The sequence below is a fragment of the Pseudochaenichthys georgianus genome, chromosome 9 (assembly GCF_902827115.2).
Source record: "Pseudochaenichthys georgianus chromosome 9, fPseGeo1.2, whole genome shotgun sequence".
NCBI lineage: Eukaryota > Metazoa > Chordata > Actinopteri > Perciformes > Channichthyidae > Pseudochaenichthys > Pseudochaenichthys georgianus.
The window spans coordinates 17,755,663-17,782,092 of record NC_047511.1 but is presented as its reverse complement, the minus strand read 5'-3'; the positions used below and the strand labels follow the sequence as shown (position 1 = coordinate 17,782,092).

General features: G+C 39.9%; 2 protein-coding genes across 5 annotated transcripts; one reads left to right on the top strand and one right to left on the bottom strand.

Annotated features, from left to right (window-relative positions):
* The first annotated feature begins 1,628 nt into the window (after positions 1 to 1,628).
* Positions 1,629 to 4,729, top strand: LOC117453036 (uncharacterized). 2 transcript variants are annotated; one of them, XM_034091879.2, is made up of 5 exons: positions 1,629 to 1,789; positions 3,386 to 3,737; positions 3,985 to 4,154; positions 4,271 to 4,427; positions 4,553 to 4,729. In XM_034091879.2, the coding sequence occupies exons 1-5, from the start codon at positions 1,755 to 1,757 to the stop codon at positions 4,589 to 4,591; spliced, it is 753 nt and encodes a 250-aa protein (XP_033947770.1). In that variant the 5' UTR covers positions 1,629 to 1,754; the 3' UTR covers positions 4,592 to 4,729. The 2 variants fall into 2 exon arrangements, with proteins under 2 accessions (XP_033947770.1, XP_033947769.1); XM_034091878.2 differs by having other exon boundaries at positions 4,268 to 4,427.
* A 2,895-nt stretch (positions 4,730 to 7,624) lies between these two features.
* LOC117452721 (coiled-coil domain-containing protein 158-like) lies at positions 7,625 to 26,428 on the bottom strand. 3 transcript variants are annotated; one of them, XM_034091455.2, is made up of 23 exons: positions 26,022 to 26,428; positions 25,839 to 25,896; positions 24,341 to 24,489; positions 23,900 to 24,009; positions 23,679 to 23,788; positions 23,291 to 23,600; positions 23,129 to 23,184; positions 22,913 to 23,023; positions 17,523 to 17,604; positions 17,228 to 17,323; positions 16,759 to 16,899; positions 16,432 to 16,647; positions 16,114 to 16,282; positions 15,759 to 15,911; positions 15,320 to 15,432; positions 13,096 to 13,254; positions 10,976 to 11,068; positions 10,472 to 10,582; positions 9,933 to 10,060; positions 9,121 to 9,183; positions 8,846 to 8,913; positions 8,474 to 8,616; positions 7,625 to 7,741 (listed from the first exon to the last, which is right to left on the bottom strand). In XM_034091455.2, the coding sequence occupies exons 1-22, from the start codon at positions 26,119 to 26,121 to the stop codon at positions 8,522 to 8,524; spliced, it is 2,691 nt and encodes an 896-aa protein (XP_033947346.1). In that variant the 5' UTR covers positions 26,122 to 26,428; the 3' UTR covers positions 7,625 to 7,741; positions 8,474 to 8,521. The 3 variants fall into 3 exon arrangements, with proteins under 3 accessions (XP_033947346.1, XP_033947345.1, XP_033947347.1); XM_034091454.2 differs by having other exon boundaries at positions 7,625 to 8,616; XM_034091456.2 differs by having other exon boundaries at positions 7,625 to 8,616; positions 9,933 to 10,057.
* Between the last annotated feature and the right edge of the window lie 2 nt (positions 26,429 to 26,430).

Below are 26,430 nucleotides of genomic sequence, written 5' to 3'. Positions count from 1 at the left end.
AAAGTAGGAAATTCCTCAGGGAAATGGCGCCACACTGACGTAGCACTGTTTTGCCTACATTATGCATTCGTAGGTCTGCTTTGTTGCTGCTGCATCATGTCAGCAGCTCAGAGCAACCCCGTGACAGCACGAGGAATCTATAGGCAAGAGGAAGAAACTCTACGTCTGGAGTGATAAACAATCCCATTCACAGCCAACAGAAGCTTGACATAGATCTTATTGGAAGCTGGCACAGAAATACCAACATACTGTTTGGTAAATGTTCATGCTTGCTTTGTGACCAACTACAAATCACATATACTGCCCTTTAATCAGCTGATGGCTTGTTTTTTGGGGCTTTTCAAAAGCATAACAAATTGTGTATAAAAAAAGGTCTTTCAACACAGTTTATAAACTAGGAAGAACTCAACAAATGCTACTGCTATTACAATTCCTTAATAACATGATTTTGTAAGCTTTATGCAAAGTTTATTACTCAGTTTACATGGAACTTCAGCTGTCAAATCTCAAATGTGTATTCAAATGTCACTGGTTTTATGCCTGCACTCAAACTGGCTGTGTCACTGGCTAACAAATGATCTGGAACCGCGCATTAGACAGTTCACTGACTGCATTGAAACTGTTTACCACGTTAGTTTGTTGGTATAAATAGCAAATCAGCTTTGCGGAGAGGAAACACTATTCTCTCTGTCCCAGCAGTGTTTTCCCTGGTGTTGGAACAGCCGGAGAGTCCGGGGATCTGAACTCAGGCTAATTAGCTAATTCATCGGCCCTGTAGGGAAGGACATGTGATTAAATCCAGTCAACAACAATCACTTTTCTATGCTGGAGAAGTTGTTATGAATTTCTTCATAATCTTTGCAATTTCACACAATTATAGTAAACTCAGTGGTTCTATCTGCTATGTAAGAAACAGTTCACAGTGAGAATGTTTAATGTAATTAGTACATAGAGTTAGTGGAATATAACTAAGGGCATTGGTTATATAAGTACAGTGTATTTTAGTTTACATTTTGCTGTACTTGAGAAGAGGCACATATTTTACTTACCATTTGGCTACAGACTGATAATACTTGCAAATTGTAATAGGCTATATGTTGATTCTTGTATTCAAGCTAAGCAGGCTTTAATAACACTTTTATTTAAGTAGTGGATTTCTGAATTTAATAGTGTTTTAAAGAGTGACTGGTGGTAGCATGGTGCTGTGGTTCAGGCTGGAATTAACTAAACTGCAGATTTAACAAGAAGAGCCCCCTAGTGCTCAGATACGTTAACAATGAGGAATTTTGATCTATTTGTTTATTCTAACTTTTATAAATGCTCCAGGCTTGTGCACTCATACTGTAGGCTAAAATTAAGTAGCAGCTAACTATGTAGCCCAATATAGGCCACCTGTCACATGACAACGTAACCACATTGTTAAACGCCACTAATATCACCACTCATACTTACTAGTTTTTAAGTCAAGTAAATCATCAGTTTACGGTTAATGTATATTCCTTTAAGAAGATATGTTAGATATTACTTTGATTATAAACACAGACCCGGAAAGACTGCATTTACTTAACTGTGAAACGATTATGAACTGAAGAAATAAAACAACTACCATACCCGTAGGCTCTTTCCCGCAGTTGTTGCCATAGTTACCACGTACCAAGCAAAACACTCGGAACAAGTCAGAAAACATTATTTTGTATTTTGAAGCCTTTGTCCTTTATTCATCCATCTATGATCTATGACAACTCCAAGGAGTGATGGAAACAGAACGCACGCGGCCAATGTTCCCATGGTGAGTTACATTTAATGTATTTGTTTTACCAGAGTAGTCACTACTACATTTTGGCTGAAGAAAAATCAGCAGTCGTTTATTTGGGAATTTCAATGAAGACCGTAGACAAGTAAACGTCCTGTACTCAAAATGTAACTCATGTAAAGTATTAAAGTATAACTGTATAAACATCTAAATGCAAGTTAAATCCTGCTTAACAACCCATTTAAGAAAATAAATAATATATTATTTTATTGGATTGGTATTATTATTATTGATGGATTCATGTGTTCAGCACTTTAAAAAGTACATTCTAAAGAAAAAAAGTTAAGAAAATAACCTCAAAATTACATTTCAGTAATAGTAATGTTGAAACTGCATAGCATATCAGCTTTAAAGATATTTAGGTATCTCTGTGTCTTTATTACTTTACTGTTCAGTGTGTTTATATAACAATGTGATGGAGAACAGTTATAGCTATCTGTTTGCTCACCCTAACTGAACCAAAAATAAGGATGGACGAAAAATATTGCAATGATGGGAGGGGAGAAATACTTCAAATTCAAAGGAGGAGGCAAAGGGAGAGGCAGAAACAGATGAGACACATTTATCACAGTATACAACTGCAGGCAAGTGAAGACTGCTGGTTAAAATGATCACTGAACAGCTGTGTGTGTTCATGTCAACGGGCAGACTGATGTATTCCTCTACAGTACTAAAGTTCTTTAGAAATAATTTGAGTGTTTTGCATGATCAATCCACAATCTATTTTATACAATTGTGTACTCTTTTACTGCTGTCCAAAACATAAGCGGAAGTTCTGTATAATATCTGTGGTATGATAAAAAACCTCAAACTTCAGAAAAGAAATCTGAAAACACATTTCTTCACAAACTGGTGAGAACAGGTAAAGGGGAATTACACGACCATTGCTTTCTTTCAGGATAAAACTAACACGTGACCTGAGTTCAAACTGTCCTGTGAAACTGCAACATATAATATCTGTAAGAACTACAGTAGTCTTCTCTCTGTACAAGTTAACAAAGATTAACATTACATCTGTGTTTGAGGTTATATGCATCTATTGGATCCTGACAGAATAGATCCAATTAATGAAACAACATGAAGAGATGACACGTCAAAGTAGCCTTGCTATCAGGCCCTCGATAGAGGATATCAATTGTCTTATCTTCTCCTCTTCTGTAAGAGATGCAACTCAGTGAATGATCATCAGTCAAGTACTGGCTGGGTGTCCAACTGGCCAAACATGAAGGAGGATATAAATAGACAGCTCACAGAGCAACTTTCATGTGGTTAAAATAGAGACGCACTTCCTGCTCAAACAAGGAAAAATTATCTGCTCAATGCAAAGTAAAACAAAAAACTATTTCAGAATCTTCTGAGGTGCAGTCAGATATGTTTGTTCCTTTGTTTTATCCATTATGTTCATTTTAACAGAAATTACAACTGTAATGATAAGCAGCAACTCATAATCTTACTGTGTGAATATGTTCATTAAGAAATCAATAGTTAACTCCAAACTTGTATTCTATCCATGTAATTTTTGTAACTGCTTTATAAGATTAATACAGTCCTTAACCTTTTGTGAATCCTTAGGTACAAGGAGAGGTTGGAGACCAAGTATCTTAAAGCCCCAGCAAACAAGATTTTCTTGGTCGGCAGTTGTTGCCGTTTGGCCAACATGAGACTCGATGACTTCAGTGAGTGCTCGGCAGATTTATCCAGGAACCAGAGAGCTGTCTCATCGGTTATTTTCCAGCGTGACACTTCAAACCACAACTCCAGCAGTCAAAAGCATATAAAGGGCCTCTCTAAAGAACACACTTGCTTTTCAAAGCAGATGATCCAAAAACAGATTCGCAGAGATTATGTGGCTGCTGTGGAGGAGAAACTCAAACAGCATCCTTTGGCTATGTTCCCGCACTATAGAGATCACATGACCCCAGAGGTGAGTGGACACAACATCAGTCTGGACTACCAACCTGTTTGTCAAGATCTGTCTGTGTTTTATTTTGTCCTGTCTAGATCTCTTTGTTTTCCTGTTTTAGTTTGAAATGTGATCACCCCCCGTCTTGTCTGTTGCTTCCTGTCTCTTTGTTCCCTCCTGCTTGATTACCTGACACTGTTATGTATCAGCACAAGGAGGCTTGTGCTAAAAGTGCTCAAACATACAGGGTATCTTCATTTCTCTCCAGTTATTCGATAATGTGGTATCCGTTTTGGACCCAGACATAGGCGAATACAGTGCCTCTGCACTTCCTACGCCTACAGGAGACCATGCGGAGGACGAAGGTGAAGAAAGCTGTACAGTGCCAAGGAAGGATGAAGGGAAAAGAGTAAAACAGGGATCTTCTGCTGATACAATGCAAGTATTATTTGATTCATGGTATCAGTATCATCTTAATTATTTTGATAAATGAACTGGAAAAGAAACAACTGTATGCTATAATAAGGCTACACATGTCAATCATTTTAAAGCAGCCCTGCTGTCCAACATGAAAGTCACAGAAACCCTTATATCCTACAAATGAATGAGAATGGCTCCAAGAAAGGCCGGACGGGCAAACTATATCAACTCAGCAAACACAAGGACATGAAAGCAGCCGCCACCATATTCAGCAGATGGTTTACCTCTCCCGTAAGTCTCCACAGACACTACAGTACCTAAGGAAAAGATAACATACATCGTACTGTTTTATCAGACCTTACACAAGAACCAGTATATTGTTAAAGAAATGATAAAACACACTTTCACTTTTGCAGGATGAAGAGACCAATATTACTGAATCTGCAGTACACTGAGCCACTGCTTCACCACGATTCCCTGTTCAAGCGGAGGGCAGCAACAATTACTTTATCTGTTTGTTTCCCTGTCTTTATTGCTACGGCGGCAGAGCCAATAATCCCTCAGGGATAATAAAGGATTTTAACACGAACAAAGAGTAGCAAAATATTATTTCTAAATCGCTTCTGATTTAGAAGATGTACAGTGAAGACCCTGTTGGGTCCAGACACAGGAAGCGATGTGGAACAGTTGGTTTGTTGACAGAATGAGGACCAGAAACAGATGTATGTAACCTTAGCTGTGAGGAGTTATGTAATGCACAATGGACCAAGGCTAAAAGGCAAGACTTTACATTTAAAGGAGGGGTTTCTATGGAGTGTTCAAAAGCACAGAAATGCTCTTCAAAACCACACTGTAAAAAAGGAGCAAAAGAAGAAGTGTGTCAGTGCTCAAGGAAACATGACCACTTCTGCTTGCGTAAGTGGAGGTTTTATGTTTAACGGGTGACTAAAATGATCTTGAACAGCCAATATGCACTCAGTGGACACTTCATTAGGAACACCTGCAGCTCGGGCATAAATCCTGCCTTGACAAATTTGATCATGTTCAGTTTGTCGACATTATCATATCATATATTTTGACCATTATGTATTTATTATTGAGGTCCTATATTCAATTGCATTGTATTTATCTGTGTTTCTAATTGTCAGCCCACTCCTGTAGCAAAGACCCAACACGTCGCAATACGATTTAGTCCAGTCTAACACATTACATTGCATTTAGCTGACGCTTTTATCCAAAGCGACTTACAATAAGTGCGTTCGACCAACAAAATACAAACTTGAAGAAAACAGAATCATATAACAGGGTTCATACACTTTTTCACCAATGATTTTCAATGACTTTTCCATGACTTCTCAATGACCTTTACCTCATTTTCCATGACCAAAAAAAAATTCCCACTGAAAATGGTTTGTTTTAACATGGAACAGGAAAATAAGGTCTGCATTATGAAACATGTTGTGCCTATCTAAAACAAATCAAATAGTAGGCTTACTAGCTTCTACACACTAAAGCAACTGTAGTCAGGGAGGCTGGTATGAAAAAGGTGGCAAGGACCCGACCCCTGACCCCCTGAAAGCAGCAGTGTCAATAATAACAGAAACGCCAAAGAGTCACATCTAATAGAAATATATAAAAGCATTTATTTTAATTGTGTAGCAGTCAGTTTATAATTCTGGCAGCACTGTTGAGCATTTTGAAAATGTATTGTCATGCCTGTGCAAGGCTTAGTCTTTCTATCTTTATAGCCACTGGTGTAAAGTAACTAAGTTCATAAACTCAACAAGTACTATACGTGGGTACAATTTTGAGATACTTGTACTTTATTTAAGTATTTCAATGTTTTGCTACTTTGTACTTCTACTCCTCTACAGTTCAGAGGTACATGGTGTACTTCTACTCCACTACAGTTCAGAGGTACATGGTGTACTTCTACTCCTCTACAGTTCAGAGGTACATGGTGTACTTCTCCTCCGCTACAGTTCAGAGGTACATGGTGTACTTCTACTCCACTACAGTTCAGAGGTACATGGTGTACTTCTACTCCTCTACAGTTCAGAGGTACATGGTGTACTTCTACTCCTCTACAGTTCAGAGGTACATGGTGTACTTCTACTCCTCTACAGTTCAGAGGTACATGGTGTACTTCTACTCCACTACAGTTCAGAGGTACATGGTGTACTTTTCCTCCACTAAAAAGGTATTTAATACCTTTAGTTACTCTACAGATGTGGATGAATGATGGTAAATATAACCAAGTGTTAAATCAGACTTTAGTTCCACATGGAGTAAATCCACCAGCTACCCTGCAGTATACAAAGTCATTCAAACTAGCTGCACCTTTACCAGCTTTGAGAACACTTTCATGATCAATCATTATAAAACATATCATATATATTATTCTGAAATGGACCAATCTGCACAACGACTACTTTAACTGTCGCTACTTTCACATTATTTTGATGATAATACTTTTCTACTTTTACTTGAGTAACATTTTGAATGCAGGACTTTTACTGTAACAGAGTATTCCTACACTCTGGTACTTCTACTTTTACTCAAGTACAAGATCTGAGTACTTCTACTTTTACTACAAGATCAGAGTACTTCTACTTTTACTCAAGTACAAGACCTGAGTACTTCCACTTCTACTAAAGTACAAGATCTGAGTACTTCTACTAAAGTCCAAGATCAGAGTACTTCTACTCGAGTACAAGATCTGAGTACTTCTACTTTTACTCTAGCACAATATCTATACTTATACCACCTCCGTTTATAGCCTATGAAAAAAACTATTAGAAAACGAAGGCTAAAGCTAACGTTAGCAGATAGTGACAATGTATGCTAGCTAGCTAGCTCAACGATTCCTTAATGATATTGTGACAGAAAAACATTTCAGTTCACATCACGCTCTGCCGCTCTGCTCTGAACACCTGAACGGCCCGTTCTAACAGCTGTTCACCAGCGGCTCAGTCTGTGCCACAGTGACTCCGCACAGTTAACGAACGCACCGTAGATAATGTAGCTGACCGTCATACCGGAGCAGCAGAGTTCAACCGACAGGCAGGAAGACTCGAGCACACAGCTCGCGCTTCATATATTAAAAAATAACACCATGCGCGTCATGATGGCACATAACAGCTCGCGACCGCAGATTATTTTGGCGATTAGATCAAATGTAAATTATATTTGACGCAACTTTAGTTATATTTCCATAACTTTTCCAGGGCCTGGAATTTGCATTTTGAATTTCCATGACTTTTCCAGGTTTTCAATGACTGTACGAACCCTGATATAAGTACATCAGGCTTCATAGAGCAAAAACATTTCAAGTGCTACTAAACTGGCTTTAGGTAAGCCAGTCCTTTATTAGTATACAAGTGCTTTGTTAATAGTTATATCGCTCGAAGTGGAGTCGAAACACCACCTTTAACTTAATGTTAAAACATATAATAAACATTTATCATAAAACTAGACATACACATCAATTGTAAAATCAAATCAAACTTTATTTCAGCAATAAATTAGAAAAAACAAAAACAGTGAATCTTTTTGAAAACTTCATCTAGGGAGCCTTAAAAAAAAAGCAGTACAAGAGGAGCTCCCTGAAAGACAAAACATTTGAATTGAATTCATTCTGAGAATTGTGATTACAGAGGTTTTTGATCAAACAACATTAACACAATTGTATGAAATGTTTGTGAGGCGCTGAAGGACAGGTGTAACAATGTAATGTGACATTTTTTGAATTGCTATAGTTGATCCAATATCAATATCAGAGAATGTCTCTGTGTCCTATAATTAGTTTTTGATCCATTGTATTAAAATAATTGACTTTTGTGTCATTGTTGTTCAGTAACGCAGTGTTTTTCAACTCACTGTTTTTGCTTTCTTTTGACCACCACTCATATTACTCTCTTCATCTAGGTTATAATTTTGTAGAGGGCCCAGTTCAGAGTCTTTTTCCTTTTCAAATATTTATCCATCGCTGCACGTCTTGTCACGGACACCTCTCGTGCGCATCACTACATCTCTTGTCTTAAATTAACAAGGTAATTATTGCGCTACTGCCACTCACTGGGCAGGTCAGTGCATGAAAGAGTATTGCTTTGCTAGTTGCAGGAACATTGCAGGAACACACGCACAACCATGGCAAATTATTACAGTAACTAAATAATATTTATATAATATATATAAGTTGGATAATTTCCCACGGCACACCTGACGATCACTCACGGCACAGTGGTTGAAAATCGCTGCAGTAATGATACAGTATGTGGAAGAATTTCCGAACGACTCAGTCAGTAAATATATGATTCACATTATTAGCAACTCACTGATAAGAGTCTGAGGGCCGATGTGAACACAGTCTATGGTTGTCACCGTCAGCTGTTCGGGTCAGAGGTCAGCAGAGCGTGGACGGGCGACCTGCGGCCCAGTGAGAGCAGCTGCGGGAAGGAAGAGTACCTTGCTGCAGACGCTGTGTTTCCAATGACATAAAGAAGAGAAAAGCAGAAAATAACAAGAGTATTTGTACGACATCAATTATTTAAAAATATTTGCAGGTTATTTTCCTGTTTATTGACTAATCATTTGATTACGTTTTATGGCAGAGGAACACTGTTTAGAATAGATGAAGCGTACACTGACATATATTTTAGAAAAACTTGATTTGCATGAAAATGACAAGGTAGTAGACAAAAACTCACTCTCCTTGAAGAATTTGTTGTTGATTTTTTCCCCGTTGAGCTCAGCTGCATTCAGGAAAAGTGGCTCGCTGTACACAGTAGATGCACAAACAGACACACATTACATCACATTACACAGCCTGTAGCACTTTGTGGTGCTTTGCATGTTGCATGAAGGGTAAAAGGTCACGTGGGAAGATGGTGTGAGCTTCTCTTATCCTCAAGACAAGTCGTAATCATGACATATAAACAAAAAAGACGACACTGAGGGGGTAAGGTTTGGGTGCGCTCTCTACCTGCCGCAGGTTTTTCTTCTCAATCTTGAGCCGACCTTTACTTCTTCCTCCTTGTCAATGTTGCTGTGGGTGCAGAAGAATAATTAAGTATAAGTAAGACACATTCCAGGAGTCCACAATATATCTTATTATCATATCAAATTAAGTTTTAACTATACTACGTCAGAGGTATACGTTTTTATCTTGTCCACGATTAAGCTTATTTGGAGAGCAGTAGGCCATTAAGTCCCAATGGTTGTGGACCCGAAATACGATTTCTCTTTAATCTTTTAGTACCTAAGAAATATCCTAATAGGTCTCAGTAGAAGCAACACATACCTCTGGAAGACTTTCTCGCTACAAATAAAGAAAAACAATTACAAACCCTCCATCTATCCTCCTCCTTATCAACACAATCAACTCTATAGCTCAATGGACAAAAATCAATTCCACTTCTTCCAAAAGAATAAGGAGATACATAATGGGAAAGTGGGATTGTTCTAATCGTTTGAACACAACTCTTTCTCTTCTTTTTTCAAAACGTTTTTGTATTCATCATGATCGGTGCCTTTTTTCCCTTTAAATTCATTAATTGTTAATTGTGTGGTAATGTAAAAAAACTAGACAGGGTCAACAGCCTGTATGATCTACAGTAGTACAGTAAAAGCCGTGAAAGTGTGGGTAACGAATCCACTCAAGTATACAGCCCCCCTCCTCCTCAACTCTAAATGACTTCCTGTTCACTTAGTAGCATCACATGATTTTCAGATGTGACCTAAGCTAGCCTAAGAACCAAGCTAATCCTTGCAGTGTGGGAACGGAGCCAGGCGTACAATGTGGTTCTGTGCACTTTCTCCGGCGCAGACCTCCTGCTGTTATCGGTGTGTGGTCTGTGCTTCCCTGAAACCGCTCCTCGAAGCCCTCTGACCAGAGACCTGAGCTCTGGGGAGGGGCTTTCCTGCTGGAAGACAGAAAGACAATGTCAACCCAGTGCAGTTGTGATGTCTATATTACAAAAAGCTGGTCTGATAAGCTTGTATTTCAAACAGAGGAAACAGAGGATAATGCATTTCTGTGACAATTAGCAAGAAGTTCATTTATTCTGAAGTCAGTAGTAACATATAAAACTGAATATGACAGTTTAGGACAAAACCACAAATAGTATTAGGTGCTTTTCTTTTAGATGATTAATATTGAGGTTTTATTGCCTGGCCACAGGAATGTGATGGTGTGCATGTTTTTGATTTAAAGGTTGAGCAGATGTGCTGAGCTTGTGTCTGTGCAGCCAAATAAACAATGAATCACACATTCACTTGATGGGCTGGAACAGTTCGGGATAGGCAGGCAAGATATAAGAAGTTCCTGAGTGTACCGTGATCTGGGCGTTGGAGGCATGCTGGGAGCAGGGTGGAGCAGGGAGTGCAGATGGGGAGTCCAGGACAGGTGGATGTACATTCAGAGCTGTGTTTTGACCTTGGAGCTCCTATTGAAAAGATAACATTGGTTATACAGTAAGGAGCTCAGATGTAATGAAGCTCTTGGAGTAAGTCTGATTAGGTCAAACAGATTGTTGTGCTTTTATTTAGGTCTTTGATTGTTTGTGTATATATATATATATATATGTATATACATATTTGCATAGCGCATACATATTTTTATATATATTTGTTTTTGTATTCAGGATTGTGGGAAACGGTATTTCGATCTCTCTGTCTGTACACACAAACTGAAAGATTGACAATAAGGTTGACTTTGACATGTATGATGAAAAGAAAACAGCACAACATTCGATAAAAGTATGCTTTTTACAAATATAGACATACTTTGTATAAGTAGAAATGTCCTACTCCAGACATTTGTCTGTAAACAGCCCTACCTTCAAGTCCAGGGCATGTCGGAGTTTCAGACGGAAATAGTCCTGCTCCTGCAGCTGGATGAAATCTTGACAGTCTGCAAAGCTTTCTGACAACTTCGGAAGGATACAGAGCACATGTAACAGTGATGGTCACAAACCGAGCAAGAACAGGACAGATAAGGTTCTTTATTTAACCGATAACACAAACTAACATTTCGTTTTTGTTCCAGTTTAAAATGATAACTGTGACAAACATCAATAGTTAAACAAAGTTCTTCAGATTGTGTCATATTATTATTAAGCTGGTTATCAGCCCATTTTAAAACCTTCTATAACAAATATTTGAGTATTGTATGCTTTAAGTAAATAGCGGACAGTAAATAGGTGATAGTAAATTAGTGGAAAATAGGGTGAGGAATTGAATGCAAGAAAACTCAACTAAGTATGTTTTAGCTACTTACAGTGGGGCAAAAAAGTATTTAGTCAGCCACCAATTGTACCAAAGTTCTCCCACTTAAAAAGATGAGAGAGGCCTGTAATTTTCATCCTAGGTATACCTCAACTATGAGAGACAAAATGAGAAAAAAAGAAATCCAGAAAATCACAAAAGTTCATCTCAATACTTTGTTATATACCCTTTGTTGGCAATGACAGAGGTCAAACGTTTTCTGTAAGTCTTCAGAAGGTTTTCACACACTGTTGCTGGTATTTTGTCCCATTCCTCCATGCAGATCTCCTCTAGAGCAGTGATGTTTTGGGGCTGTCGCTGGGCAACACAGACTTTCAACTCCCTCCAAAGAGTATCTATGGGGTTGAGATCTGGAGACTGGCTAGGCCACTCCAGGACCTTGAAATGCTTCTTACGAAGCCACTCCTTCATTGCCCGGGTGGTGTGTTTGGGATCATTGTCATGCTGAAAGACCCAGCCACGTTTCATCTTCAATGCCCTTGCTGATGGAAGGAGGTTGTCACTCAAAATCTCACGATACATGGCCCCATTCATTCTTTCCTTTACACGGATCAGTCGTCCTGGTCCCTTTGCAGAAAAACAGCCCCAAAGCATGATGTTTCCACCCCCATGTTTCACAGTATGTATGGTGTTCTTTGGATGCAACTCAGCATTCTTTCTCCTCCAAACACGTCTAGTTGAGTTTTTACCAAAAAGTTCTATTTTGGTTTCATCTGACCATATGACATTCTCCCACTCCTCTTCTGGATCATCTAAATGCTCTCTAGCAAACTTCAGACGGGCCTGGACATGTACTGGCTTAAGCAGGGGGACACGTCTGGCACTGCAAGATTTGAGTCCCTGGCGGCGTAGTGTGTTACTGATGGTAGCCTTTGTTACTTTGGTCCCAGCTCTCTGCAGGTCATTGACTAGGTCCCCCCGTGTGGTTCTGGGATTTTTGCCACGGGGTGAGATCTTGCGTGGAGCCCCAGATCGAGGGAGATTATCAGTGGTCTTGTATGTCTTCCATTTTCTTATAATTGCTCCCACAGTTGATTTCTCACACCAAGCTGCTTACCTATTGCAGATTCAGTCTTCCCAGCCTGGTGCAGGTCTACAATTTTGTTTCTGGTGTCCTTTGACAGCTCTTTGGTCTTGGCCATAGTGGAGTTTGGAGTGTGACTGTTGTGGACAGGTGTCTTTTATACTGATAACAAGTTCAAACAGGTGCCATTAATACAGTTAACGAGTGGAGGACAGAGGAGGCTCTTAAAGAAGAAGTTACAGGTCTGTGAGAGCCAGAAATCTTGTTTGTTTGTAGGTGACCAAATACTTATTTTACCGAGGAATTTACCAATGAATTCATTACAAATCCTACAATGTGATTTCCTGGATTCTTTCCCCCATTCTGTCTCATAGTTGAAGTGTACCAGATGAAAAATACAGGCCTCTCTCATCTTTTTAAGTGGGAGAACTTGCACAATTGGTGGCTGACTAAATACTTTTTTGCCCCACTGTATGTGCACTTAGAACTGGAAACCACAAACAGATCTTTGTTGAAGAATATCACATGCGTAATTCTCACCTGTAACTTTCAACATGTATTTCAGGTGTGTGTGTAACCATCCTATCACAGGTGATAGGTGATTTGGTGGTAATGTAATCACAAAGGGAAAGTGTAGATGAGCCCCACCTTGGTAAGGATGGCCTCCAGCTGGCCGATCCGCTCCCTCAGCTGGTTATCTTTGGAGCGAAGGGCCTCCTGCTCAATGCCAAGTTGTTTCTTCTCCTCCCTGACGAAGGTTAGCTCATGGAGCTGCCGCTGGTTCTCCAGGCTCTGGTAGCGCTTCTCCTGGACACGATTGGGAGGAGATGATGGGAACAAATGATGTTGGCATGTCAAAAATGAATTTTATCATGTTTTGGGAAAGAGTCTGCGTAGAAGATTTGGTGTCCAATAAATAAAACCAGAACTATAAAAAATATGCTCAAAAGACTTGACTTTTCTTGGTTTCTAAAATACATTCACAAATAAAAAATGTATTTAACTTGATCAGAGAAGAATAAGTGAATAATCAATAGAAGTGCTGAACATTAAGGCCCAAATCCAAACCACAGCCTTCCCACTCCGTGGCAGGGTGACACTTGCAGTTTAAGGAGGCTCCCTTCTTTCAGAATGAGAGGGTAAATACAGCGACAAGCAAGAAGAGGAAACAGGAAATGCTGTAACTTTTCATAACAATGGTTTCAAATCATCAATAACAAATAATAACTAATGTCAGGGAATAATTCTGTATACATGTTTACCTTTTGCCCTCTGACGCAGAAGCCCAACCTTGGACAGCCGCTATCTCCCTTAAGGAGGGGCTGCCCTAGCATTTTGTTGTTGTTACCAGTTTATGACCGGGCAACTTCGGTCAGAGATAGTTATTGTTTTGGGATACCTGGAACACATCCTTCTCGGGGTGTTGATGACCCGAGCCATAACCGACAACAAATGGGATTCAGTTTCACCAGCTGTTCTATTGAAGAATGTTGATTATTACACTCTGAACTAGTTAAAACCTGGAACTACAGGAGGGTTTTTCAGAATTGATGTGGCATCTCAACCGTGTGGTCAGACCAAGACATGTCTTGTCAACTCTCCGGCCGAAGCTCCAAATAAACCGTCAGTGTTTGCCATCAAAGCTCCAGCTCTCCTCGTGTCTCTGTTGCCCCTTTCACACCAGCGCCTTTTCAGCTCCGGCTCGGAGCTAGAGCCTGAAAAGCGCCGGGTTTTCCTGTTCACACCGCAGCGGCGCCGGCTCTTAGCTCCGGAATCCGCTTCATTTCCAGCTCCAAAAAATTGTCGGTCCAGAGGCAAGAGCTTTGAAGCTAAGAGGCGACGTCGCTTACGTCTCTCTTACGTCGAGGCGTGCAGGAAACTAAACCCACCTCCCATGGGTCGACTGTTATGCCTGCCTACAAGCAGTAGTGCTTATAAACACACTTTATAAAGTCAGGCAACACTAACCAGGCTTCGTGTGATTCTGTTTATTTGTGCCTTACTTTGACCATCCGTTCACTGTTATCGATCATTGTGGAGAGAGGCAGACGTGTTGTTTTGTATTATTGCAGCTATCGGATGCAAGTAGTCAGTTTAGCTTCGGTTGCTATGCCAACATCCCCCGTTTTATACCAGAGAAACTTTCATAACAGCGTTGTGATACCAAACAGTGTCAATTCAGACTGACACACATTCACTTAGGCTAAGGGGAACTGGGGATATGCATCAGCTGCTTGTGTGAGACGGACAGTGAATACTTTAGAGCGGCCGCTGCAGTGTGAGCTAACCGGGAGCTAACGGGAGAATACACTCCCGTGGAAGAGCAGCACTGCAGCGGTCGGTAAATTCTGCAGAAACACATTAATAAACAATGAACCACGGCACTCTGGAGCAAAGTATAAGGTTGGAGAAGTCGTTATTCCATTTATTCTGGCTTCGTGTGATTAAAAGCAACACGATCATCGACCCGACACAGTTGTTGTTGTTGTTGTTGTGAGCGCCGTAATGGCTGCCGTTGGGGGGCAAATCAGCGATGTATACGGTGACGTCATGACGCAGCAGGGGCAGCTCTGGGGCGCCAGTGGGCGGTGTGAACAGAGCGGGAGCTGAAAAGGGAAACCGGAGCTGAACCAGAAAAGCTCCCGCTCGGAGCTAGAAATTGTTTTGCAGTATATCAGTAAATGTTTGCACGGAAATATTTGTAAGAAGTGTGTTTCATGACACACACCCACATACACAGCATTGAGTCGGTCAGGTAGTGCAGCAGGTGAAGTCAGGTGCCATGCAGACTCGCTGTTAGAGGGCTCCATAACCCACTACCACTCAGGTAGGTTGTAGGGGGCGGTTTGGAATTGGGCCCCAAGTGTTTTACCTGGTACAGCTTGTCCATTATCTCCTCCAAATGCTTGATTTTGCTCTGCAGGGAGTCGACCTGCTGTCTCCGGGCGGTGATCTCTTTCTGCATGTCCAGGGCTACTTGGAGGCCTAAAGTGGAGACAAACCCAGAGGACAGAAGGAGAGCGGGGAAGTGATCAAGCTAGGTAGGAAGTACATCATGCACATATAATCTCAGAACATTAATTTTGGCCATGTGTTAGTAGTTACAGGATTATACCTCAGAGTGGAATACCGCAGAGAAGGTTCTATAATAATGTTGCAATTTAATCAAATATTTAATTAAATGTTTTGTGCAAGAATCAGACTGTTATCTTGTTACTTCATCACAGACGGAGTTAAATCAGAGGATGTTTCTTCTTTATACATGAGATCTTTTAATTAAGTCTCAGATTAAGTGATGTCATGTATCTAACCGTGTCCCTCAGCTCCTTCCAGCGTCCTCAGGGTGCTCCCGACCTGGTCCCGCTCGTCCCGGGCTTTTCGGAGCTGACTCTGAAGCTTCAGCACCGCGCCCTCCTGCTCCTCACTCCTGCAGCTGTGGAGCTGCTGCAGCTCCATGTGCTCCTCTGAAACCAAGCCCGCACAAACACACAAATCACGTGTTTGTTCACGATGTGACCGAACAATCCCAGGAAGACATGTAAGCTGCATGTATGAAAACTATTCATTTATTAATTTAGTGGGAAATGAAGTTATATTTCTTGTCTAAATGATGGATATTGATCTTGTTTGTGGTTGATGATACTCCTTTAGTAAAGTTAAACTCACGAGTGAGGCTGAGTAACTGCATGCGCAGCAGCTCCAGCTGGATGTTGAGCTGCTTTTTCTCAAGACTTTCCTCCTGGACACGCTGCCTTTGTTCAGCCACAGAGGCCTGTAGCTGCCGCCGCTCGTGCTCTGCAGCAGCATCGGCTGACTTGTGCCAGTCTAACTCTGCCTAAATAAGCATATAGAAAGGAGGAGAAACAGAGAGCGTCAGGTAAGTTATGAAGTTTGGTGGGGGAAGGCTTGATAAGATGTGATAAGGAAAAGCTTCCTTAAGAGATCTCATCCTATTTGAATAAAGTTTCCCTCCTCTCTCCTGACCCTGAGCTGCTGAATCTCCATCTTGAGCAGGTTGAGCTGGTTGCTGACGAGGCTGTTCTCCTGGTGAAGGTCGTGGATAGTGCGGCCGTGCTGCACAGTCATCTGTACGCTGCTCTCTATCATCTTCTCCCTGTCAATCAGCTTCAGCCTCAGTGTCTCTCCTTCTGCCTGCAGGGCCTGGCCTCTGCTTTGGGCCTCCTCCAACCTGGCAAGATGCTGGAGAAATAAAGTTTCAGATTAATGAGACTACAAATTAGGCACAGGTTACCAGATCATGTTGTAAAAACCATATCGACTCATAATGCTTGATCTCCTCTAGAACATTACGAGCTGTGCTTCTTGCTGTCTGAGCTGGAGGTCTTTGTGTTTCTCCTCCAGGAGTTTCTGGGATGTCCTCCCCGCCTCCAGCTGTCCTCGCAGGGCCTCCACCTCCTCCTGGAGCTCCCACTGCTGCGGCAAACCACACCTCTGTACAGGATGAAGCAGGAGACATAGTGGGATGATTGTAAAGGACCAAAAACAATAATCTTTTGACAGTGGGAAGAAATATGATCTCACTGAAAGGGAGAGAAACTGGCTTGAAATGACATCTTATTTCCCGTTATTCCAAATTACTAAGTGCTTTCTTCAATTCTAAAGTTGTATAATAAAATATTTAATTTACAATATTCTAAGTGTTTTGATGATGGGAAGTTCACCTGACACCTGCACTTTAAAGCGTTTTATTCAATGAACACAACACAGGTATCTGTATTAGGACTTTCAGTTTTATAACAATAGAATGCTAAAAAATCACCTTCAGTTGGCCAAGCTGTAAAGATCGCTCTCTCTCACTCTGGGCGTCCATCAGCTGCGACTGAGCCTGAATGAGCTGCTGCTCCAGACGACAAATCTACAATGTCACAAATCAAATTTCATTTTAGTTTTCATTCTGGTATAGGAGGTAGAATCAGTGCTACTTTTCCATATTGTGTTTGTCTAATCTCCAAACCAAGGTGGATCCATATGGCTGGTTAATAATAACTTGTATCAGCCTCATTATCTGTTTGCGCACATTATTGCTCATCATCTTACTGTACATTCTTCCTTACCTGATCTTTGTGGCTGCAGAGGGCTGACTCCAGTTCACTGATCTGACCCTGGTGCAGTGATGTCTGTCTCTCTGCAAGTTTCCTGGGTAGAAGGTATGTATTATTTATTTGACAGTTTGACACATATACATTAATTCAGAAAATGTATCATTGTCTGATCATTTATTTAGGTACATGGTGTACTTCTACTACACTACAGTTCAGAGGTACATGGTGTACTTCTACTTCTCTACAGTTCAGAGGTACATGGTGTACTTCTACTACACTACAGTTCAGAGGTACATGGTGTACTTCTACTTCTCTACAGTTCAGAGCTACATGGTGTACTTCTACTCCTCTACAGTTCAGAGGTACATGGTGTACTTCTACTGCACTACAGTTCAGAGGTACATGGTGTACTTCTACTCCACTACAGTTCAGAGGTACATGGTGTACTTCTACTGCACTACATGTATCTAACACCTTTAGTTACTTCACAGATGTGGATGAATGATGGTAAATCTAATCAAGTGTTGAATCAGATTTTAGTTCCAACTGGAGTAAATCCACCAGCTACCCTGCAGTATACAAAGTACACTAGCTGCACCTTCACCAGCTTTGAGAACACTTTGATGATCAATCATTATAAAACATATCATATATATTATTCTGAGATGGACCAATCTGCACAACGACTACTTTTACTGTCTTTCACTATATTTTGATGAGAATACTTTTCTATTTTCACTTGAGGAACATTTTGAATGCAGGACTTTTACTGTAATAGAGTATTCCTACACTCTGGTACTTCTACTTTTACTAAGTACAAGATCTGAGTACTTCTACTTTTACTCAAGTACAAGATCTAAGTACTTCTACTTTTACTCAAGTACAAGATCTGAGTACTTCTACTTTTACTCAAGTACAAGATCTGAGTACTTCTACTTTTACTAAGTACAAGACCTGAGTACTTCTACTTTTACTCAAGTACAAGACCTGAGTACTTCTACTTTTACTCAAGTACAATATCTGAGTACTTCTACTTTTACTCAAGTACAATATCTGAGTACTTCTCCACCTCTGGTGGTGTATACGACGCTGAAGTTGGCTTCCGATTCAGAGCATCCGATTCGGCAGTTAAGGGGAAAGTTAAGGGACATTTAATTTACAGCGCTGAGCGAACAATCCTCCGAACCTCTTAAATCGCTGCATAGTCGATTTATTTGGACTGGATGATCCCAGAGAGGCTAAAGATTCTTTATAACACAGTTTCAGATTTGTGAAACCTTTATTCTATTTGTGAAAATACAAACAAGGGAGATTTCAGTGCTTTTTTTTTCACATGTAGACCACATTAGACCAGGTCCTGATCTGAAACCACTAGACCTAGACTCATCAAATCTGGACTGGATTATCCCAGAGAGTCTAAAGATTATTTATAACACAGTTTCACATTTGTGAAACCTTTATTCTATTTGTGAAAATACAAACAAGGGAGTGCTTTTTTTACATGTAGACCACATTAGACCAGGTCCTGATCTGAAACCACTAGACCTACACTCATCAAATCGGGTAAGTATGGACAGCTAATTAAGGAAGAATAAAGTATTCACTTCTCAAATGTATTATAATTTTTTGTTGCAAATAAAAATTCAACAGATAAGTAGGTATACTTATATAAACTTACAGTAATGTATTTACAGTTGCAGGCAAAACATTTCAACAGGAAATTAAATATAGTCTATAACTAGCATTGTTCAAGTTTACTTTAAGTAACAAGCTTTGTTTGCCTAATTACAGTATGTCATCTTGAGTACTAGAATTGCTTGGAATGTGAAAAACATTGCAAGATTAGAAAATAACACTTTGGTAACAATGGTATGAGAAAGTTGGTTCATTGTAATCCTGTCTTCTCTCAGAAAAATAATTGCTATTCATATTTTGCTTTAGGACAAAGCAGCAGAAGCTGTTCAAAGTGGATGAAAGACTGAAGGTTAGCCTTTTTCTTTATCTCATGAACCTGAATTCTTTTAACATCTCTTTCATTTTTTTGTTTGCTATGAAACAGTATTTAAGATACGAAAACTTTGTAGATAAAGAATTATCACCTAAATGAGGAGCATACACTTATTTTTATTTATTTATTCATTCGTTTAACAGGGACAGTGCACATTAATTAACATTCCTGTAAATGTGCCAGAGTTAGCCAAGAGGCTATTTTTCATCTGTTGTCCCTGGACAGATTTTATAAGTGAACCTAAAACTAATTTCATTTAAACAAGTAAATACAATCAAATTAAAACATGCAACATATATTACTGGAATACTTAAATAAATAAAAAGACAGAACAATAAAACAAAACAAAAGAACATATTGTGACGACCCCTCCCCCCTTCTGCCTGTCTGTGCTCCCTGCCTTGCTGTCCTCTGGCAGGTACTGGGAGTGTCGTCCTGTTTGTGCCCGCCCATCTAGAGGCGGAGCCTCAAGAAGGTATAAAGGCTTGCCCAGCTGGGAGGTTCACTTTCTGATCCTGATCCTGTCCTGCTGCAGCAACCTCAGCCTTCCACATGTGTTTGTATTTTCACAAATAGAATAAAGGTTTCACAAATCTCAAACTGTGTTATAAAGAATCTTTAGACCCTCTGGGATAATCCGGTCCAGATTTGATGAGTGTCGGTCTAGTGGTTTTAGATCAGGACCTGGTCTAATATGGTGAAGATGCGAAAAAAGCACTGAAATCTCTCTTTTAATTTTCACAAATAGAATAAAGGTTTTACAGATCTCAAACTGTGTTATAAAGAATCTTTAGACTCTCTGGGATAATCCAGTCCAAATAAATCTGCTATGCAGCGATTTAAGAGGTTCAAACACGGAGGATTGTTCGCTCAGCGCTGTAAATGAAATGTCCCTTAACTTTCCCCTTAACTGCCGAATCGGATGCTCTGAATCGGAAGCCAACTTCAGCGTCGTGTGGTGTATTAGCCTGAATTGTAGCCACAAAATCACGCAGAGCTGCATAGAAATAGACTCACAATGGTAACAAGTGGAAAATAATATTTACAAATGTGTCCAATGGTTTTAGGTAATGTTGACTACTCAAGACACCTGACTTATACATCTTCAAAGGAAGACTGTTCATTCTACAATTACATGGGATTAAAACATGAAAAATGTAGTTTTACTTGTATAATACTTCAATTTTATATAAAAGACAGTTTGTTTTTATCTGTTTTTAAATAAACAAAGTCTTGGCTTTCAGAATATTAAACTTGTTTCGGCAAATTCAGATGATAAATACAACTTTGAAGCTTGTAACGGCATGATTACAAGCAGAGAACGGACTAATGTAACGTCACAGCAAGGCTGAAGTCGAATAGTCCATTTAGCTTAGGAACCTTCCTAAAGGAGTGAAATGACCCGGAAGTCCCTCAGTGGCAGCCATGATAAGTGCCGTTCGAATTCTCTAGAATGATGAGAATGATAGGAAAGGAGGTTTCAAACTTCCTTTATCACCTCCTTTAGCTTAGGAACCACTGGACCTCCCTAACCGACAGGGGAAGCGAAAATGCTGCCCCACAATGCCTTGCAGCCGCAGCATTTGCCGTCACTCGAGTCTCGGCCGTTCACGGAAACAACCGATTATGACCGAGAAATGATATCATGAAAGTTACGGTGCTTATTAAGGATTTTAAAACATAGGTGGTAAGTTGCCAAAGTGCTTTGTTTTGAACGTTCATCAGTATTATAATCAAAAAGAGAAATATGAACGTTAGTTTTCACTGAAATTATCAAATAAAGTCAACATTTCAGTCTTTACTGAGCTGTGTGGGGTTTGTTCAACTTTTAAAAGATGTTTGAATGGTGATATACACAGTGATAGATGTTAAGAACCACTAATGTTTATAATAAATACATTTGTATTGATTTTAAGATCTTTAGTTCATACAGTCAATCATATGTCTTGGGATCATTTGTATTAATGTGGACCGGAGGGAGAGGGTGACGAGCATAAGTTTCACTTTCCTTTTTTATTTCAATTCCAACTTTGGTCATGAAGAATATGTTTCTCTGTTGTTCATAAAGCATAAAGCAACAGCATCAGAGCACGGTGCAGAGTCTCTAGATGAGTTTACAGTAGTCCCTCGTTCTTATTAAACATCCATGTTGTAGTCCGCTGTATAGAAAACTGTGGTTTCCATAGTTTCCCCACAGCAGCAGACGCACACAATGACGTCCGCTGGCGCATCATAAACACGTCGGATAGAGAAAGTGCATTCGGATTCTCTAAAGTACCGCAGTCTCTTCTCCTAAGTGCTTTTGAATTCTCCTATCCACTATCCCTTAACCCCGTGACGTTGCACTCAGAGGTCAAGGAATAGACGATAGGGTTAGAATTTAGGATCTGATTTTTAAACTATCCGACTGCAGCCCAAGCATAACAACAGCCGGTGTTTCTTGTGAGTGTTTCCCCGGTACACAAACGCAAAAATACACAAACACACTCGCGAGCTTCCCCAAGACCAGTAATACAAACGAAAATGTGTCTTCGGGTCAATGCGACTGATTTCGATAGAGCAAATCACATTTGGTTTAGGCACGAAACATACTACCAGTAGAAATACATTGCTTTCAAAATCGCTCTGTGTCAAATCAATAGATTATATTTCATGACTATAACACGAAATGCCGTGAGTGCTTCGTCCTCTGAACACCACACGATGGCGACTGTAACGCACATAACATAGGGACGCTCCTCTGAAATGTTTGTCCCCTGCAATTATTATTATTATCCCTCAATCGAGTTCGCTATTCAGCTCGCTAACGTTAGCTTAAACAAACGTAACATGCAACGTTAGCCTAATCTAAAATGCTCTTCTACGGCGTACCGTTCATGTGGCTCGTCAGCGCAGACTCTCGCATCGTTATTTGTTGCAAACTTTGCAGGAGGCTACTCGTGGGCTTGACCCTCGTCTTAGCCATGGCTTGTATTTGTCTTCTGCTAGCCAACGCTCGTTGAAACGGCAACCTCCTGGCACACAGTCATCCATCACTCTCATCAGTATGCCCAGGTCACACGTAACACAAACACTTGCAGGTCGCGCGCATAGCGCGGGAAGGCCGCAGCGGAGATGTTTTATGGAGAAGCGAAGCAATTCTTTTCTTTTAATCTAAAAAGCGAACTATTCAGTCAGACAGCAATTTATTGTAAAAGTAAAGCATTTACATTTTCAAGCACTTTATCTCAATTTCAAGCACCATTCCCAAAATTCAAGCACTTTCCCAACCTTGAAAACACCACGTCAAATTTCAAGCATTTTCAAGGATTTCAAGCACCCGTACGAACCCTGTAAATAGAATGAAAACGTCACTAATAAAACAGCCACAAAAGGATTTTGGAAAGATACTTACTTTAGCAGCTCTAACTTGACATTCAGGCTGATGCTGTTGTTTTTTGATGAGGTCAGTTTGTCAGTCAACAGCGCCATCTCCTGGCCAAGACTAGATATCAGCCCTTCCATTCTAGGACAGAGAAATGTGAACAATACGGTCACATTCTATTTATAAAATACAATGCTACTCCATTCTCTGTCTCAATCCATACACTGCAGTTCTCCTTTAAATTACCTTTCTTTTTGCTTATGTACTCCACTGCGTCCCTCACTCCCCAGATGGTTAATTGACTGCCAATAACAGAAGAAAATATATTTCAGGCATAATAGGAGAAAATATGTGAGTCGAAACATAAAGTAAACTGAACGTGACCTGTAGATGACTTCTATTACTTACCAAAAAAAGTCTTTCCTGTAGCTCCTCTGTCTCATCATTAAACGTATCAGTAAACCGAGCAGCCGGTGTTGAACTTGTATGGAAGTTAGGACTGCTGATTGCATTGTCCCCATGTTGTGTCTCCTGATATAACAGTGAGTACATCTGCTCTACATTTTGTTCCAATGCCTCTACTTTTCTGTTAAGTGCCAATGTCTCATCTTCCGTCTCAAGTAGCTCTTGGTCCTTGGTCCTTTTGATGTTTTGGATCTCTTCCAACATGAACAGCATCTTTTCCATCTGACCAACGTGTGTCCTTGAATCCTTCAATCTACAAATAAAAAAGGTCTGTGGGTCAAAGTAATTTAAACACTTATTTAGAGGAGTAAAACTTGATCAGTGTCTTTACCTGATGTCAGACAGGCCGTCCTTCTCCTTCTGGACTTTGTTCAACTTAGTCTGCAGGTTCACGATGGCTTTGTCAAACCTGAACGTCTCTTGTTCTGGTTCATCATGCGTCTGTGTTTGAGAGGGTCAAATAATACAATAATAATAAAGAAAATGATGAACCTTGTTGAGCTGCAGGTCAGACAGCTGTTGAAGAGAATGATCTATTGTATTTTCCAACACCTTCTTTCCAGGAGAGCTGATATCCGTTTGGTTTAAAATATCCAGATCACAGACCAGTGGCTGAATCACTGCCTGCTGCTGAGTTGAAAGAATAGAGGAACCTCCATCGTCTGCCAAAAAATCAAAAGATGTTTAAAATAAACACTGTGTATGTTGTGAAAGTTAAGGGCTGGTAAAACATGCGTTTGTGATACAACAGGTAGATGTGCTGGGCTCTTGGCTTATGTTTCATACTTTTTTTTATAAATACTATGCTTTCAAATGTTTTTTACCCACACATTTGTATATCTAGTAGGAGGATTTATTTTAGATGAACTTTACCAAATTGAGTGGTTTTTATTGTGTTGTGAAATAAATAAGCCCTTGCTTAACACATTATTTGTTCATCTTTTTTGCTGCTGACACATAAGCAAAATGTTGTGTGACGCTGCTTGCACTCACACTCATTAAACCTGTAGTTGTGGTTGCTCCATCCTGGTGAGCTGTGGATGCCAAATGTGCAGCCAAATCTCTCCAAAGTTTCTTTGGTTGCGGTTTCCACCTCTTCCTGAAGCCTCTGGGTTTCTTTGGTGCGCCTTTCAAGCTCCTCACTGTAAAACAAACAAATCAAATCTGAGTTTATAAAGCCCAATATCACAAAACACATTTGTTGCAGTAGACTTTACAGATTAACAAACATAGATGACAGTGTTAAAAGATAAATAAAATTACAAGAAAATATATTTTTTTAAACTAGATAGAAGGTGAAATACAAATACAATTGATAAATAATAAAATGAGAGAAAATACAATAAAACTATCAGATGTAAGACTCAGGAGGAAAAACATAGGGTCATCTTAGACGTCTCTAACTATAGGCTTTATTATATTATTTATATTTTATGTATGCACCATGACATCAAGTGAAATTCCTAGTATGTGCGAACTTACCTGGCAATAAACCTGTTTCTGATTCTGATTAAAAAGGAGGGTCTTCAACACACTCTTAACATTTTGGACACCGTCTGCCTCCCTAATAAAAACAGGAAGTTGGTTCCAGAGAAAGGGAGCTGAACACTCTGACTCCTGATCAAGTTTTGCGGACTCTGGGAACCACTAACAGACCTGCACTCTTGGGGCATAGGGCCCTAGAGGGGACTTAAAGGTATCATTAACCAGGATATATGGAGAGTATTACTCGTAGTGATGCCATACCACTGTGGAAACTTCTTTTAAACATAAAGAAGACACAAATAAGAAAGACTTCTCAAGGTCAGTTCAGGGTTACACTATTATTAGTAAAGTGAGAGGTTGTGTAACATCACCCCAGGTCTGGCGAGACGAGGTTAACATTCTTTTTATATACAATTATTTGTACATACAACTATTTTTATATACAACTCTCAGGACATAGTTCCCAACCTGTTGAGCGAGCATTTGTTTTGCAAGGGTCAGGGCTTATTTAAAACAGTAAATGGTGTGTTGATCCGATTTCAAAAGGCAATTTTATAAAAAATTGGTAAGAAAATCAATGTTCACACCAGCACTTTCTCTTTTAATACATAAACATATCTTTATTTCACAGCTCAGGAGCAACAGTACCTCTTTAATGACATATCAATTGAGTCATCACTTGGTTTTAGTGTTATTTACAGTAAATCCTTCAATGCAGATCTATTTTTGTTAACTTTAAATGATTTGTTTTATTTTTATTTTTGACTACATGTTATGGCGCATTTGTTGTGAGTGACTGTCTTTGAATTACTTGATATCAAGTTAGAAATAGGAGTGTTTACCCTTTGATTGCATGATTTGTAGATCCAATATTAAGACATTACTATTATTATACTAAAGCAGTGGCTGCTCATGAGTTGGTATTGAGGTTAACATAACATAGGCTGATGGCTACAAAACAGGAGCTATGTTTAGTAATGCATTTAGGCACAATGGTTGTAACTACCTCAGTTCATCCAGATTCAAGCTGTTCAATCTCAGCCGACGAGGGGCGTCACGGGTCTCTGTAGAAGAAGTTAAACAAATTACTTTAGGAACTGAACTATTCAAAACAAGTTCACAAAACTGGAGGTTTAGCAAGTAAGCCAACATAGATTTCACTGGCTTTAGCTTGTTTACTGTAACTTACCAGCAGTTCCTGATGGGTTAACGCCTTGTACAACTTTAGCGCCATTATTGCAAGAAAGTCGAATACTCTGAGGGTCGGGGGACTGAAACCCTGATGACATCTCTTTTCACAATCTCCTCAAAGCTAACATCAACAGCTAGCTAGACAGTGAGTTATCGTTAAGCTATGTTCCATCACCATGGAAACTACATCAGTGGCTAACTACTAGCTAGCTTTATGCTATTGATCATTTGCTGTATCGTGTTGGCGTTAAACCCAAACGTAGTTAACATTGTTTGGCTGTCTATATTAGTCTTGTATTCCGTTAGGTTAACCTGAAGCTGAAATGATTAGCAAAAGTAACGTTAGCGCCGACACTTTGAAACATTCCGTCAACATCCGCTTCCCCCCCCCCTGTGACGCAAACGTG